A 16,504-nucleotide genomic window follows, 5' to 3' on the forward strand; every position below is an offset into this window, starting at 1 on the left:
TGTGTTCAAATATTTCTGTAATGCATTTTTTCTCATGCAGGAAAAAAACTACAGCATAATTTTACACACCATGTGCTTTTTTGTCATCATTAATCATTAGCCTCTCTATCTATGGAATCCATGCGCATTTGAAAGGAGGCAAAAATGTATAGTGCCTGAAATTTAATGTGTGAAAAAAACATGCACATTTTACCGCACAGACAAGCATAGTATAGTATACCCGCCTAAACGATTTCTTTTATTTTACAATTTAAAAAGTTGCAATAGCGAAGATCATAGTAAAGTACATGGATAACTTGTAAAATATTTTGTTTCCTCGCACACCATAGTTTTCCATAGGATTTGTGTGACATATGGGTTGGTAGAACTTGGCTGGTTGGACTTCTGAAGAGCTGCAATTTTAATTGGCCTCCCACCTCCCTCCTCCCTCCTCCCCTTCTACCCTTCTACCTATTCCCTCCTCCCTCTTACCGGAGGGAGGAGGGTCTCTTCTGCCAGGGAATTATACTATTTTAAAAACCAGTATACATCATACCATAGCCGGGAATCGAACCCAGATCTCACTGTGTGGTGGGCACGTCACCCTAAGCACTGTACCACTACAGTAGTAAGTGAAGCTTGCCTAAAATTTAACATTTATGCTCAACGCAATAGAACCATTAGGTTGCTTAAAGGAGAACTGTAGTGAGAGGTATATGGAGGCTGCCATATTGATTTCCTTTCAAGCTATACCAGTTGCCTGGCAGCCCTGCTGATCTATTTGGCTGCAGTAGTGTGAATCACACCAGAAACAAGCATGCAGCTAATCTTGTCAGATCTTACAAAAATGTCAAACACCAGATCTGCTGCATGCTTGTTCAGGGTCTAGGGCTAAAAGTATTGGAGGCAGAGGATCTGCAGGATAGCCAGGTAACTGGTATTGCTTAACCACTTGCCGACCGCACGCTTATACCGTGCGTCGGCAAAGTGGCAGCTGCAGGACCAGCGACGCAGTATTGCGTCGCCAGCTGCAGGCTGATTAATCAGGAAGCAGCTGCTCGTGCGAGCGGCTGCTTCCTGTCAATTCACGGCGGGGGGCTCCAGGAATAGCCTGCGGGCCGCCGATGGCGGCTCGCAGGCTAAATGTAAACACAAGCGGAAATAATCCACTTTGTTTACATTGTACGGCGCTGCTACGCAGCTGCGCCGTAAGGCAGATCGGTGATCCCCGGCCAATCAGCGGCCGGGGATCGCCGCCATGTGACAGGAGACAGCCTGTCACTGGCTGCACAGGACGGATAGCGTCCTGTGCAGCCCGGACCTCCAGGGGGGGCCAGGTAGGAGAGGAAGGGGGAGGATTTCGCCGCGGAGGGGGGCTTTGAGGTGCCCCCCCCCGCAACGTCCGGCAGGCAGGAGCGATCAGACCCCCCCAGCACATCATCCCCCTAGTGGGCTGCAGAGCCCACCCAGCACAGATCAGCTAAGACAGCGCTGGTCCTTAAGGGGGGGTAAAGGGTGGGTCCTCAAGTGGTTAAAAGGAAATCAATATGGTAGCCTCCATATACCTTTCACTACAGTTCTCCTTTAAGCAACCTAATGGTTCTATTGCATTGAGCATAAATGTTAAATTTTAGGCAAGCTTCACTTATTTCTGTAGTGGTACAGTGCTTAGGGTGACATGCCCACCACACAGTGAGATCTGGGTTCGATTCCCAGCTATGGTATGATCTGGTGTTTGACATTTTTGTAAGATCTGACAAGATTAGCTGCATGCTTGTTTCTGGTGTGATTCACACTACTGCAGCCAAATAGATCAGCAGGGCTGCCAGGCAACTGGTATAGCTTAAAAGGAAATCAATATGGCAGCCTCCATATACCTCTCACTACAGTTCTCCTTTAAGCAACCTAATGGTTCTATTGCATTGAGCATAAATGTTAAATTTTAGGCAAGCTTCACTTACTTCTGTAGTGGTACAGTGCTTAGGGTGACGTGCCCACCACACAGTGAGATCTGGGTTTGATTCCCAGCTATGGTATGATCTGGTGTTTGACATTTTTGTAAGATCTGACAAGATTAGCTGCATGCTTGTTTCTGGTGTGATTCACACTACTGCAGCCAAATATCGGAGGTTCGGCCCAACTCTAGTCCCTACCTTTCCCTCAATCTAGAGGGAAAGGTAGGGACACGAGAGATAGGGGATCAGATTGCGCGTGCGTGTGTGAGGCCAGAGTGAAAAGGTGAGCTTTGAGGGCCTTCTTGAAGGAGGGGGAAACCCTAGTGGAGGGAGGTAGGGAGTTCCATAGTGTTGGAGCAGCTCTTCAGAAGTCCAACCAGCCAAGTTGGAGCATCATAGCACAAGGCCTTGGGCAGAGTCCTCCTCCTTTTGTGTCCGACCTGATCACGCACCTCCATTACTGTACACCAGGCATGGGCAAACTCGGCCCTCCAGCTGTTACGGAACTACAAGTCCCACAATGCATTTGCCTTTATGAGTCATGACTTTGGCTGTCAGACACCTGCAATGCATTGTGGGACTTGCAGTTCCGTAACAGCTGGAGGGCCAAGCTTGCCCATGCCTGCTGTACACCCATCTTATGGATCTGCGGGAACTCAACTTGCCTAATCTCCATGCTCCCATCCAGTGACTGACTAAGCATTACCTTGTACTCATACTGTGCTGCCTGCGTGATCTGGTCTGCATGTATTCTTGTATTGTTTTATTGCTGTATGTCACCCCTAAATATTGTCTGTATGTCCAGTGCTGCATAATATGTTGTCGCTTTATAAATACAATACATAAATAAACAAATAAATAGAAGAACTTTGGGTGGAATTTATCTACAACTCAAAGCTGAGTCTCGCTTGGGATATTGGTTCTGCTCCTCCAGTATACAGCTGGGCAGCAGGGGGCGATAGCACAGGTAGTTTATTTACAAGTCGTTTTCAGCCTCTGAGATACAGTTTATGAAACTCCAACTCCCAGGATGCCGTGCGGCCCCGCCTCCTGTACTGCTCTCATCATTTGGTGGGGAATTCAGAAGCGCTGAGATGAGTGCGGGAAGGAGGTGAGAGCTGGCATGGCATGTACTGACTGTCACATTATATGGCATGTACTGTCACATTGTTTGCCATGATGTCACACACAGCTTTCCTAATATATGCCTCATCGTTTGTAGAGGAGCTTGTAGTATGCAGCGCTGTCTGTGCCTGGCTGCTTGTAGTATGCAGCGCTGTCTGTGCCTGGCTGCTTGTAGTATGCAGCGCTGTCTGTGCCTGGCTGCTTGTAGCAGAGCAGTCATACTAATCATAGTATAGTGCTGAATGTACAGATCTGCTGAGCTCACTCTTCACAATATTCTGGATATATCAATAGCTGGATGGCTCATAATACGCTTGTTTATTTCATCTTCTGATATGTAACACTAGTGACCTCTGTTCCATCTAGCACTATTGTCCTACATATCTAGATGGTCTCTGATCTGCACATTTGATCCTCCCTGTCTGTAATTACATTTTTAGCATATTATCTTGGGGGTCAGAGGACAACTGAAGTGTCAGAATCCTCTCATCTGCATATGCTTGTTCAGGGTCTATGCCTAAAAGTATTAGAGAGAATCAGCAGGGGTGCCAGGAAACTGGTATTGCTTAAAAGGAAGTAAATCTGGCAGCCTAGGGGAGTTCCTTTTTAGATTAGATGAGTATGTTGTGAATTCTATGACTGTGTAGGTTTATATGAATATTAATAATAAAGTTGAAATGTTTCTGCCTTTTGTGATGTATGAATGTAGTTTGAAATCATTGGGTTCTTTGTATGTAATACACAGGGGCGTTGCTAGCCCCAAAGATCAGTGGCACGTGCCCCGGTGTTCCAACTAACTAGCATACATTGACAGAATAGCATACATTTAAAGTGATATACCCCTTGTTAGTGGAATCAGTGTCCCCTTGCCCGCTCGCTTCGCTCGCTGGGCTGCGGGCTCGGTCCTCGCTTCGCTCGGACAACTTTTTATTCTAACTCTATGTCCACTTGGATAGTGGAGATTGCACATCAGCACACAGGCAGCTAACTGGGGTTGAAAAGGTTAATGCTGCTGATGGGTATTATGGGGTTAATGTATGCCCTGCATGACTTTGCACATGCTCAGTAGCATATGTATGCTATACTGTCGGGTATGCAAAAATGTTGGAACACCGGATCTATTCTGGGGGGCCCCGAATGTCCCCCAGGCAGAGTCAGCACTGTGGAGCATCTATGGGGCATGCTGGGAGCTGTGGTGCTTCAATGGCATGTATGCTGAGACCTGTGATACATCAATGGGAGGTATTCTGGGTGCTGTGGTGCCTTTATGGGGGCTGAGGCCATTCTATGGGGGCATGCTGGGAGTTGTGATCCATTAGGTCAGGGAGCAAGCTAGACCACACAGTAAAAAGCCACAGAAGCCAGGTAACTCTGCCTAGCTATGTTAAGGGGCACTGCCTATTTATGCGAAACATTGCATTTATTTATTGTACTAATGGAGGGGGGGTCTTCATGCAACATTTAGTTTGGCAGGCCTACTTAGACTGCTGTTAAAGTGGATCCGAAATAAACTTTTACTCATTGCGTAATTGTGTTCCTTTCCTATTGTTTATAGGGCATTCCTCAAGCCAAATACTGTTTTGTTTTTGTTTTAATACTCTAATTCCCTATAAACTAAACAAGCCTCGCCCCCAACTTTCCAGTGCCTTGGCACTCTCCGATCCATGTAGCAAGGGCTAATGGGAGCTCAGTCTGGGCAAGAGGAGGAGGAGGTTACTAGCCATAGATTTCAGAGGCAGAGGGGAGAAGGGAGGAGGATGCTGAGGGCTGGAGCTGCAGAGCAGCTTGTTTGTGTAATGTGACAAATAGAACATGGCTGCCCTCATTGTATCACATGAATAAATCATCTTAAACTATTGAAGCTGTTTGCAGCTAGATTTGCTGTGTAAACTATCTAAACTTGAGATAAGATACATAGACAAGTTACTTGTTATAGTTAGTTTCTCATCTCGGATCCGCTTTAAGTTCATATAAATGTGACTCCACCCTTGACCACACCCACATTATTGTGCGTGGTCCCACCTATTTTACAGCTGGAGTGCCCAAAAGTGCCCCGCATCTCTTAGTATCCTAGCAACGCCCCTGGTAATACATAAGACAATACAGAGTTTCAGCAGTTTGCAGGACAACTTGTACACCAGTGGTAATTTGGTATATATGGCTTCTTGATCTGATAGGAGGGGTAGTATTGGAATTCAGCCCTTTGGCAATGTTTTGTGGTTCAGGATTAGTCTGAATAAGGCCTCTTCTCCACAGCAGAAAGGCGCTTGTGACCAGCAGCTGAATAGGAGTATTTGTAACACCGCGTGTCATCGTTTGACATACAGCGATGCCCGGCAGCAAACAAAAAGTCTTGTACTCAGGTGTAACTAACGCCACTGGGGGAAGGCCGCCTGTCCACCGTCAGTGCCAAGCGCTAGTAAGTGCCCGGAAGCAAGTGACAGATGTTGAATTCACCGCCTTTAGCCAACTGTAGAAAATAGGATATATAAGGAAAAATAATGTGACTAGAAGTCCACTTAAATTGATGTGTTTAACCACTTGAGGACCCACCCTTTACCCCCCCTTAAGGACCAGCGTTGAATTCTGTGATCTGTGCTGGGTGGGCTCTACAGCCCCCAGCACAAATCAATTAAATAAATCAAAAAGACCGCACTCACGTCAGTGGGTACGCTGGTGCCGGGCTCCCAGGCCATCACATCCAATCATCATGAAGGAGTCCGCACACAGACTAATCGGAGCAATCACCGTAAATTTATTGTCCCATCACATGTATAGATACAAGAGTCTGACCTGCATAGGCCGACGATCGTTTCGGGGCCACTCAGGGTCCCCTTTATCAAGGCGGGTAGCAGAAAAGACATATACTGTATATATTGTATCTATACATGTGATGGGACAATAAATTTACGGTGACTCTTCCCAGCACAAATCAGACACCAGGCAGAGAGATCGGATCACCCCCCTTTTTTTCCCCACTAGGGGGATGATGTGCTGGGGGGGTCCGATCTCTCCTGCCTGTGTGTGGCTGGCGGAGGGGGCACCTCAAAGCCCCCCTCCGTGGCGAAACTCCGCTTCCCCCTCTCCTACCTGGCCCCCTGGTAATCGGGGCTGCACAGGACGCTATCCGTCCTGTGCAGCCTGTGACAGGACGTCCCCTGTCACATGGCGGCGATCCCCGGCCGCTGATTGGCCGGGGATCGCCGATCTGCCTTACGGCGCTGCTGCGCAGCAGCGCCGTACAATGTAAACAAAGCGGATTATTTCCGCTTGTGTTTACATTTAGCCTGCGAGCCGCGATCGGCGGCCCGCAGGCTATTCACGGAGCCCCCCGCCGTGAATTGACAGGAAGCAGCCGCCCGCGCGAGTGGCTGCTTCCTGATTAATTAGCCTGCAGCCGGCGATGCAGAACTGCGTCGCTGGTCCTGCAGCTGCCACTTTGCCGACGCGCGGTATGAGTGCGCGGTCGGCAAGTGGTTAATGACTGGGCAGTAAAGTTGGTGATATGTCCTGTTCCTGTTCACTTCCTGAGCTTGTTATCTGGCATTTGGCCTCATGCTAGACAGAGATAAAGTTATCTATCATGGTTTCATTTCAAGAACAAAATAAAATTCTGGAACCTAATGAAATTCTTTTGAGCCTGTGTGACAATCCAGAAGTGAAATAAGAGGAACTGCTGGTGCACCGCTACAAGAGCTTTTTAAATGCTAGAGATTTAAAGAGAGTCTGAAGCGAGAATAGATCTCGCTTCAGACCTCATAGCTAGCAGGGGCATGCGTGCCCCTGCTAAAACGCCGCTATAGCGCGGCTTAACGGGGGTCCCTGTCCCCCCAAACCCCCTCCGTGCAGCGGGGGAGCGCTTCCTGGTTGGGGCAGGGCTAACCGCCGCAGCCCTGCCCCATGCGCGTCTGTCAGACGCGTATCTCCGCCTCTCCCCCGACCCTCTCAGTCTTCCTTCACTGAGAGGGGCGGGGGAGAGGCGGCGATGCGCGTCTGATAGACGCGCTGGGAGGCAGGGCTGCAGCCGTTAGCCCTGCCTCCAGGAAGGATATCTCCAGCGACCATTTTCCGACCAACATTTGCGGGGGGTGGGTTGGGGGTGAAGGGACCCCCGTTAAGCCGCGGGATAGCGGCGTTTTAGCAGGGGCACACGTGCCCCTGCTATATATAAGACCTGAAGCGAGATTTAGTCTCGCTTCAGTGTCTCTTTAAAAAGCTCTTGTTAATGCAATGCTACGTTTTTTTTTTGTTTGTTTGTTTGTTTTTATAAAATCACATTGCTCCAGTGTGAACACACACATAGGATAACATTAGCAAGAGCTTTTAAAATCACAAAGCGCTCAGAAAAGCTCTTCTGGTTTGCACCAGCCAAACTGAGATATTCACGGATCATAACTTCAAATCCATAGTCCTTATAGGCGACCTGTGTACTCTGAATTGTGGTCACTTGCTTGACAATTATACATCCGTTTTGGATATGCTTTACATTAAAAACTCTGTCCTCAATATGTTTTAGAAAATCGGGTTTGCCAAAAACTCCAGCAAAAAGTTCAGCCCCGACAGAGATGTCAGGAGAATGCTTACAACTGCAGGTAACTACTCTGACCATGCCATGTGCAGTATGTATTGATTATCTGTGTGTTTACTACCTACAATTCACATGAACACTTCTACCAATACCTAACATTATTCCTCCTATTTATGCGTAATACTGACTATATATAACCTCCATCCTACTCCTAACCTATTTCCCCACACTAACCTTCCGACCTCTACTCAAAGGTGCTGATATACGACCATTGGGCCCATTAATTGCTACCTCTTGCCAATATCTGGAACTCGGCTTGTGAAAGTCGAGCCCCAGCGCATTATCTGATCACTTCCCGGCGCTCAACTCAAACACCCTGCGCCATAGCCATTATGGTCTGTGGCAGCACCTGGGGAAACTGAATTGACCGATTTGGCGCCCCATAGCAGCTAATTAACATACCAGTCTATGGCCCAGTGCACACCAAAAACCTCTAGCAGACCTGCAAACCGCTAGAGGTTTTTGAAGCAGATTTCAGAGCGATTCTAGGCATGTATAGAGAGGTTTTCTAAACATGCCTAGCGTTTTTTTTTGGAGCATTTTTGTGTAGCAGATTTCAAATATTGTTCTGTAACAAAAATGCCTGGAAAACCGCACTGATCTAGTGTTTTTCAGAGCGGTTTTCGTTTCCACTTTCCTATACTTTAACATTGAGGCCGAAACGCCTCAGAAATCTAGAATATGCTGCATCCCCCAAGTTTGCGTTTGTGGAAAAAATGAACCACTCTGGTGTGCACCATCCCATTCACTTTTCATTAGCCAAGCAATTTTCCCCCTGCAAGTGTTTCAAAAAACGCTCCAGAACCGCCCTGGTGTGCACCAGCCCTATGAGATGGATCAGCTAATTTCAGTGCAATGCTGCGGCAAACGTTTGGGCAGTGCCATAGGTGATAATGTGAATTATGGCTATATCGCCGCTCAGTAACTAATTTTGGGCACTGGCGATTGCCGGAGCTCAAATTATTATTTATTTTTTTCAAATTCTTTTTTTAAAGCCAACAGTTGTGTAAGAAGTAGATCAGTACATATTACAGATATGTAGCAAATAATCATAGTTATACATATTATGATCTATAGCTAATGATATAACAGTTAAAACAAGACAAAGGCACCAGTGGATGAAGTTCAGCACAGAGAACTTAGTGTACAGTCTACTAATCAGCGCCTTCTGTCATGTTTACGTCAAGGTGCCTTAAAGGGGCACTATGGCAAATTTTTTTAAAATTTTAAATATGTGCAAACATAGACAAATAAAAAGTACCGGTATATACATTACTTTTCTCTTATGTTGCTGTCACTTACAGTATGTAGTACAAATCTGACAGAAGTGACAAGTTTTGGACTAGTCCATCTCTTCATAGGGGATTCTCAGCAAGGCTTTTATTCTTTATAAAGATATTAGCTAAAAAGGATTTATACAATGATGCTGACCAGCCACCCTGCTCACTGCACACTATTTTGGCAGTTGGACAGAGCAACTGCCATTCACTAAGTGCCCTTGAAAATAAATAAATCCCTGGGAGATGGACTAGTCCAAAACCTGTCACTTCTGTCAGATTTCTACTACCTACTGTAAGTGACATCAACATAGGAGAAAGGTAGTTTATGGCTCATTTTACTCTGGGAAAAAACGTACTTCTTATTTGTTTATGTTTGCATATATTTTACACATTTTACAGTTTTTTTTGCCATAGTGCCCCTTTAAGAACACAGCATTCACCTAATTGACTATTATAAGAAAATAAGTACCGTATTTTTCGGTAAATTACACTAAACCTGGTGCGTCCATGGTGCAGGGGCATCTTGTAGAATTTCTCTACCCAAACTGTCTGTTATCCCCCAATACAGTAATACTTCCCATACAGTAATCCAATGTCCCCACCCCAATTGCAGTAATACACCACCAGTAAAAGTAATACACTGCTAGTTAAAGTAATTCTATTCTTTCCAGCCCAGTTACAATAATTGCCCTCAGATGCAGTAATACGCCCCCCCCCCCCCCCCCCCCCCCCGTGACAGTAATCTCCCCCTGTTACAATAATACCCCCCTCATTACCAGTAATACTCCCCCCAGTTAAAGTAATCCCCTGACCCCCAACCCAGTTACAGAAATACGCCCACTTATAGTAAACCCCTGTCACCCACCCCAGTTACAGCAATTACATGGCGGCTTGGAAGGGAAATAGTAACTAACGCCGCCGGGACTTTTGCAGCTTCACCCTGCTCCCAAAATTCCCGGCGACGGTTTTTGCATGTATGCGCTGACGTAAGCTGTCTCTCCCTCCCCTCACTTATGCTCTTATAGGGATGGTTGTTAGTGTGCCATAGATGGCATCTTTCACAGCCCTTGCAAACCCGTTTTTTTTAACCTCTGTGCAAAATTTGAAGCTACCTAAGCCAAGCACAGAGGTATGTTCATTCTGGGTCCACATAAGTGAGTGTAGATGAATTAGATCTCACCACTCTTGATCCATGAGCAGGCAACAAAGTTATCTTCAAGGGAGCCGCTCGATCTTACCCGCCCCGGCCGGCGGCGAGGTAAGAGAGACTAGACGGCTTGGCTGCGTCAGGCTGGTTAGCCCGGCTCCCCTAGAGGGCGGAGGTGATGCTGAATGATGCAGTCCAATGGTAAACAGTTCCGTCTTTCCGTGCGGCATGAACAGCCGCGAGACACCGATGTAACTCCTTCCCCTCTGTTTGTGTGATGTCACAGAAGCAGCCACTGCTGACGTTTCGGGAGGAACGCCTCCCTTTCTCAAAGCTAGGCTCCCTTAAAGATAACTTTGTTGCCTGCTCATGGATCAAGAGTGGTGAGATCTAATTCATCTACATTGCTACAATATAATTGTTGGATACAATATTGATATAACAACGAACAGGGCACAACATCCCATTAGACTTTAACAACACCAGAGACTTTTCAATAACAGTCCAGGCAGCCATATTGCCTTACGGACACTGTTCCTTGGACTTTCACTCACAAGTCATCTTCTATAAGGAAGTCACTTTGCATTTAATATATTGCCAAATCACTACCATCTTTGTGCAACACGTTCTTTGTGCAATATGCATTTGCAGCTCATGTGAAACTGACTTTTGGGCTATTACAGGGAAATATTATTCCCTCATCTACCTCAGGTTGATTTTATTATTTATTTTATCAATTTTATCTACTATTAAAGTATTTATGATTTCATATTAGCGCAGTCTGTTACATATTTCTTATATGTATGTGTTTACATGTATTTTAAAATTGTATTTAACTCTTCATGATAGTGGCGCGTTAAAAGAAAAAAACACTTTATTATGTGTTCTTGCTTATAGCAATGCTCATTACAAGTAGCTATCTCCTCGTAATCAAGGCCGAGGAGGGGTTAACTTAACCAGTTACCAATTCTCTTCAATCATGTTCCATGTCATTCCCATGCTTCGTTCTTCCAAGTTGAAGAATGAAGTGTGGGAGTGACATGGAAAGGGACGTGAATGGAGCGCATCGGCGCCTGGGTAAGTTAAGCCCCTCGGCCACGAGCAGCCCGAACTTATTGAAATTTTGCTTATGAGTAGCTATAAGGACATAGTGATGGAAATGTAACATTGATTCCTTTCGTTACAGCAGGAGCTGGACACACTGAGGCAAGTCCATGCATCCATCCATGCACTGAATGAAATGACAATCAACTTACATAAGGTAAATAACACAAATATCGCAGGAAGGGTACAAGGTAATATAGCATCATCAAGATGTAAATAATGCTGTTATGCATGTAAAATGCCACCTGATCTATCCATATAATAGTGATTAGAAGCTATATGAATACACAAGCAGAATAAAACAGGCCATATGCTGTGGGTCTTGCCGTCTTTCAGGCTGGTTTTACACATGGGGATTGATTCACTAAAACAGTGATAACTCAGATATCACACCTTATCAAAGATATCACACATTATCAAAGATATCACACATTATCAAAGATATCACACATTATCAAAGATATCACACCTTATCAAAGTTAACACGCCTTATCAGAATAGCATTCCAAGCGCTACAAGCTTATGTCTGCTAATTGTCAATGGCACTCGCCTTGCTCCGAGCCCCTGTGAGTTCATAGCGCTCGCTATGCTACTCTGATAAGGTGTGGTATCTTTCATAAGGTGCGATATTTGAGTTATCACGGTTTAGTGAATCAAGCCCATGGTGCGGAGCGATTGTTGTGCAGCATGGGAATACGCCGCAAGACAATCCCACCCCACCATTACGTGTTTAAATCACAGTGCGCCGACAGTGATTCGCGTAGCTCTACCTCCCATTCAGTGACATGCTCCTTGCTGAACAGGAAGTAGCAGTACGTCATTGAATTTTGACTAATCGGCGCATGCACGCTGCACCGCCTCTAAATAGATTGTTTTGATGCCACTAACGCCAGTGTGATTGTGTGTCGAGGGGTACCGCAAGGCAACGCACTGCAGAGTTTGCGTCGTCGACGGAAGCACTTCCATTGCATCGCACCTCGGCTAGTGTGGCCAGTCTCATAGACTAATGGCCACTGCGGCCGTGGAGCATACTGCTAAGCAACGCAACGTGTGAAAGGGGCCTAAATTGTATCTACCTGACATAATGAGATAAACTTGGTTACATGCAGTACCAAGCCTGTTTAGAACTTGCCTGTGTTCGCTTATTATTTCATTACTATTATTATTATTTATTGTATTTATAACAACATATTACGCAGCGCTGCACAATAGATAAATGGGTTAACATACAGGTAGGACATACAGGAAACTCACAACAAAACAAGATCATGCAAATGATTTGATAACAATACAGTGTCATATTTCAAAATAGGGACTGTTCTAGTCCACAAGAGGGGTGATTGTCAGTAAGATTGCATAATCAAGCTGGAAACACAAGAGGGGAGGGCCCTGCCAGAGGCTTACAATCTAAAGGGTGGGGGTGGAGACAATGGGTGCATCTGTTGAGAGGGTGTCTAACAGAACGTATTGTGATGCTGGTGTAGGGGGGTATGCGAGCATGAAAAGGTGAGTCTTGAGAGCTTGTTTATACTAGAAGGCTCTTTGGCTATTTAAAGTTTTATTGGTAAACTAATGCACCCCTCTGACAATAACAAATTGTAACATAATCAAATTGCCAGGGAGGTTCAAACTTGTAATAATACCTTCTATTATTACAAGTTTGAACCTCCCTGGCAATTTGATTATGTTACAATTTGTTAATGTCAGAGGGGTGCATTAGTTTACCAATAAAACTTTAATAGCCAAAGAGCCTTCCAGTATAGGTAGCCAGAGAGCCCCTCAGTATAAGTAGCCAGAGAGTGCTCCCACATTATAGGAAGCCAGAGTTCCATTCCCCCCGTATTGGTATTCAAAGAGAGTCCACCCCCGCCTCATAATTATGTGTAGCCAGTATAGGGTATTTCATTACAAGGCAGTGTTCTCCCCAGAAATGTTTTCCAGCCGGGTGGCATGAAAAAGTAGCCGGGTGGGGCAGGGCCGGGGGAATGTAGGGCCGTTGCAACTCTGTTTACAGCATAGGAGGAGGATGAGGAGGTGAGCGGATGACAGCCGGGTGGTCACCAAAATTAGCTGGGTGGAGCACCCTGCTAAAAGAGCCTGGGGAGAACACTGCAAGGTTTAGCATCCCTGGCAATCTGATTATGGTAGAATTTGTTAATGTCAGTGGCAGATTAGTGTATGGATAAAGCTACAGAGCCCTCCCCCCAGTATAGGTAGCCAGGGAAGAATGTGTCTCTATTACCCCCTCCCCCCTACCCCACCCCCGATGTATAGATAACGAGCGGCAAAGAGGGCATCAGGGCATCCCCATGTAGAGTGTGCAGCCAAGGGATAAACAGTTTACCTCTCCAGCATCCTGCTGACACAATATGAATGTGCATGTCTTGTGGAAAAAAGCTTTAAAACATGAAAATTTCCAATTTCCGAGCCGCCCATTGACTTCAGTGGCAATTGTGTTGGTTCTCAAATTGATTTAGTCACGAGGACACATTGCACTTACCTGATAAAGAAAATCCCTTCAGAACGGTCAAACAACCCGAGTAAATTTCTCCTCATGTAGGGCAACTGGTCATCATAGATAGCCCTGAATGATATTCAGTCAGTTAATAAATTCCTACTTTGCTAACGCCCTGATGAATCCCTTGGACCTGGCTAAACTTTTCTTTTAAATATACAAAATGCAAAAATGAGCGCTATGCTTTCTTTACTTTTTATTGTGGATTTGTGTTATTCTCCTATGTTGTTTTGTCTTTTGGATGGCTGTTTTAGCTGTGAATGTCTTGTTGCTTGATGTTGATATTAAAGCAGTAGGATCAGTTATACTATTCCAGGGAAAAAAAAACACATATATAAGTAGATAAATACTTGATCTACTTGCATAACATGTATTATATTGTCCACGTTTTTGATTTCAGTACATTTTATATAGTAAATTACTAAAATTCTGTTCCTGGTGGGGGCCATGTCTTTTGCCCACAGTAAAGGCTAACTCGTGATGTCATTTCTGCCCTTTACTTTTTTTCTTGTCTCCTCCAATCGCTGAGTCACCTCAGCCTTGCTTGTAAACACAAGTGATTAGGGGATTAGGTTTCAGATAAGCAGCAGGCAGGGAAATAAAGGGAAGAGGAGGAATATATTATAGATAAAAAGAACCCCCAGCATGCAATTCTTTGGCACCGACTACTAAAGAGCCAGTGCTCCTAAGGTATATGATAACTCCAAATCATAACAGCAGAAAAAGTTTTGCAAGTTTTGAATGCAGGATTAGCATCTTTATCACTTAATACACTCAGACCAGTTGCTGTTGAAATTTGATTTTTATGGTGACGATACCGCTTTAACGAAATGTGTAACAAAGATTCAATAAAAATTGAAGTTAAAGTGTTACCTGGCTATGTTGGTTGTGCCTTTATGGCCGTCACATCTCTCTGGCCGGTCCTTTGCAGCTGCCCCGCCTCCTTAAATCAGCTGGGAAAACACGCTACAAAATTGTTAAAAATCTGAGCTACAGGAGGAGGCAGAGCTCTTCTATTTGTTCCTTCCCCTTACCACCCATTGTGTGACTCCATGCACAAGCGAGTCTGTACTGCACTTGCACAAGCGAGTCTGTACTGCACTTGCACAAGCGAGGCTGTACTGCACTTGCACAAGCGAGGCTGTACTGCACTTGCACAAGCGAGGCTGTACTGCACTAGCACAAGCGAGGCTGTACTGCACTAGCACAAGCGAGGCTGTACTGCACTAGCACAAGCGAGGCTGTACTGCACTAGCACAAGCGAGGCTGTACTGCACTAGCACAAGCGAGGCTGTACTGCACTAGCACAAGCGAGGCTGTACTGCACTAGCACAAGCGAGGCTGTACTGCACTAGCACAAGCGAGGCTGTACTGCACTAGCACAAGCGAGGCTGTACTGCACTAGCACAAGCGAGGCTGTACTGCACTAGCACAAGCGAGGCTGTACTGCACTAGCACAAGCGAGGCTGTACTGCACTAGCACAAGCGAGGCTGTACTGCACTAGCACAAGCGAGGCTGTACTGCACTAGCACAAGCGAGGCTGTACTGCACTAGCACAAGCGAGGCTGTACTGCACTAGCACAAGCGAGGCTGTACTGCACTAGCACAAGCGAGGCTGTACTGCACTAGCACAAGCGAGGCTGTACTGCACTAGCACAAGCGAGGCTGTACTGCACTAGCACAAGCGAGGCTGTACTGCACTAGCACAAGCGAGGCTGTACTGCACTAGCACAAGCGAGGCTGTACTGCACTAGCACAAGCGAGGCTGTACTGCACTAGCACAAGCGAGGCTGTACTGCACTAGCACAAGCGAGGCTGTACTGCACTAGCACAAGCGAGGCTGTACTGCACTAGCACAAGCGAGGCTGTACTGCACTAGCACAAGCGAGGCTGTACTGCACAAGCGAGGCTGTACTGCACTAGCACAAGCGAGGCTGTACTGCACTAGCACAAGCGAGGCTGTACTGCACTAGCACAAGCGAGGCTGTACTGCACTAGCACAAGCGAGGCTGTACTGCACTAGCACAAGCGAGGCTGTACTGCACTAGCACAAGCGAGGCTGTACTGCACTAGCACAAGCGAGGCTGTACTGCACTAGCACAAGCGAGGCTGTACTGCACTAGCACAAGCGAGGCTGTACTGCACTAGCACAAGCGAGGCTGTACTGCACTAGCACAAGCGAGGCTGTACTGCACTAGCACAAGCGAGGCTGTACTGCACTAGCACAAGCGAGGCTGTACTGCACTAGCACAAGCGAGGCTGTACTGCACTAGCACAAGCGAGGCTGTACTGCACTAGCACAAGCGAGGCTGTACTGCACTAGCACAAGCGAGGCTGTACTGCACTAGCACAAGCGAGGCTGTACTGCACTAGCACAAGCGAGGCTGTACTGCACTAGCACAAGCGAGGCTGTACTGCACTAGCACAAGCGAGGCTGTACTGCACTAGCACAAGCGAGGCTGTACTGCACTTGCACAAGCGAGGCTGTACTGCACTTGCACAAGCGAGGCTGTACTGCACTTGCACAAGCGAGGCTGTACTGCACTTGCACAAGCGAGGCTGTACTGCACTTGCACAAGCGAGGCTGTACTGCACTTGCACAAGCGAGGCTGTACTGCACTAGCACAAGCGAGGCTGTACTGCACTAGCACAAGCGAGGCTGTACTGCACTAGCACAAGCGAGGCTGTACTGCACATGCACTCGCTACTACCGTGCATACTTGATTGTAAACAGAGCATTCAAAAGCACTAATTTGCAGTTCATCTTGCAGCAACCTGGAAACTGTTCTAAGGTCGGCACCACTTTAAAA

The 16,504-nt window shown here is 46.3% G+C and overlaps 1 protein-coding gene across 3 annotated transcripts in view; it reads left to right on the top strand.

The window, feature by feature from the left end:
• The window catches only part of NHLRC3 (NHL repeat containing 3), a 71,486-nt gene that overhangs the window by 42,002 nt on the left and 12,980 nt on the right, over positions 1–16,504 (top strand). For 2 of the 3 annotated variants that reach the window (XR_011025691.1, XM_068265033.1), the window contains exons 9-10: positions 7,576–7,651; positions 11,261–11,335. Coding sequence is in view for 1 of the 3 variants with exons in the window: in XM_068265033.1 (XP_068121134.1) it covers positions 7,576–7,651; positions 11,261–11,313 (129 nt within the window). In the remaining 2 variants the exon portion in view is untranslated. The remainder of the gene's footprint in view (positions 1–7,575; positions 7,652–11,260; positions 11,336–16,504) is intronic. The other variant, XR_011025692.1, reaches the window with a different exon arrangement.

The sequence above is a fragment of the Hyperolius riggenbachi genome, chromosome 2, assembly GCF_040937935.1.
Source record: "Hyperolius riggenbachi isolate aHypRig1 chromosome 2, aHypRig1.pri, whole genome shotgun sequence".
In the NCBI taxonomy this organism is placed as follows: domain Eukaryota; kingdom Metazoa; phylum Chordata; class Amphibia; order Anura; family Hyperoliidae; genus Hyperolius; species Hyperolius riggenbachi.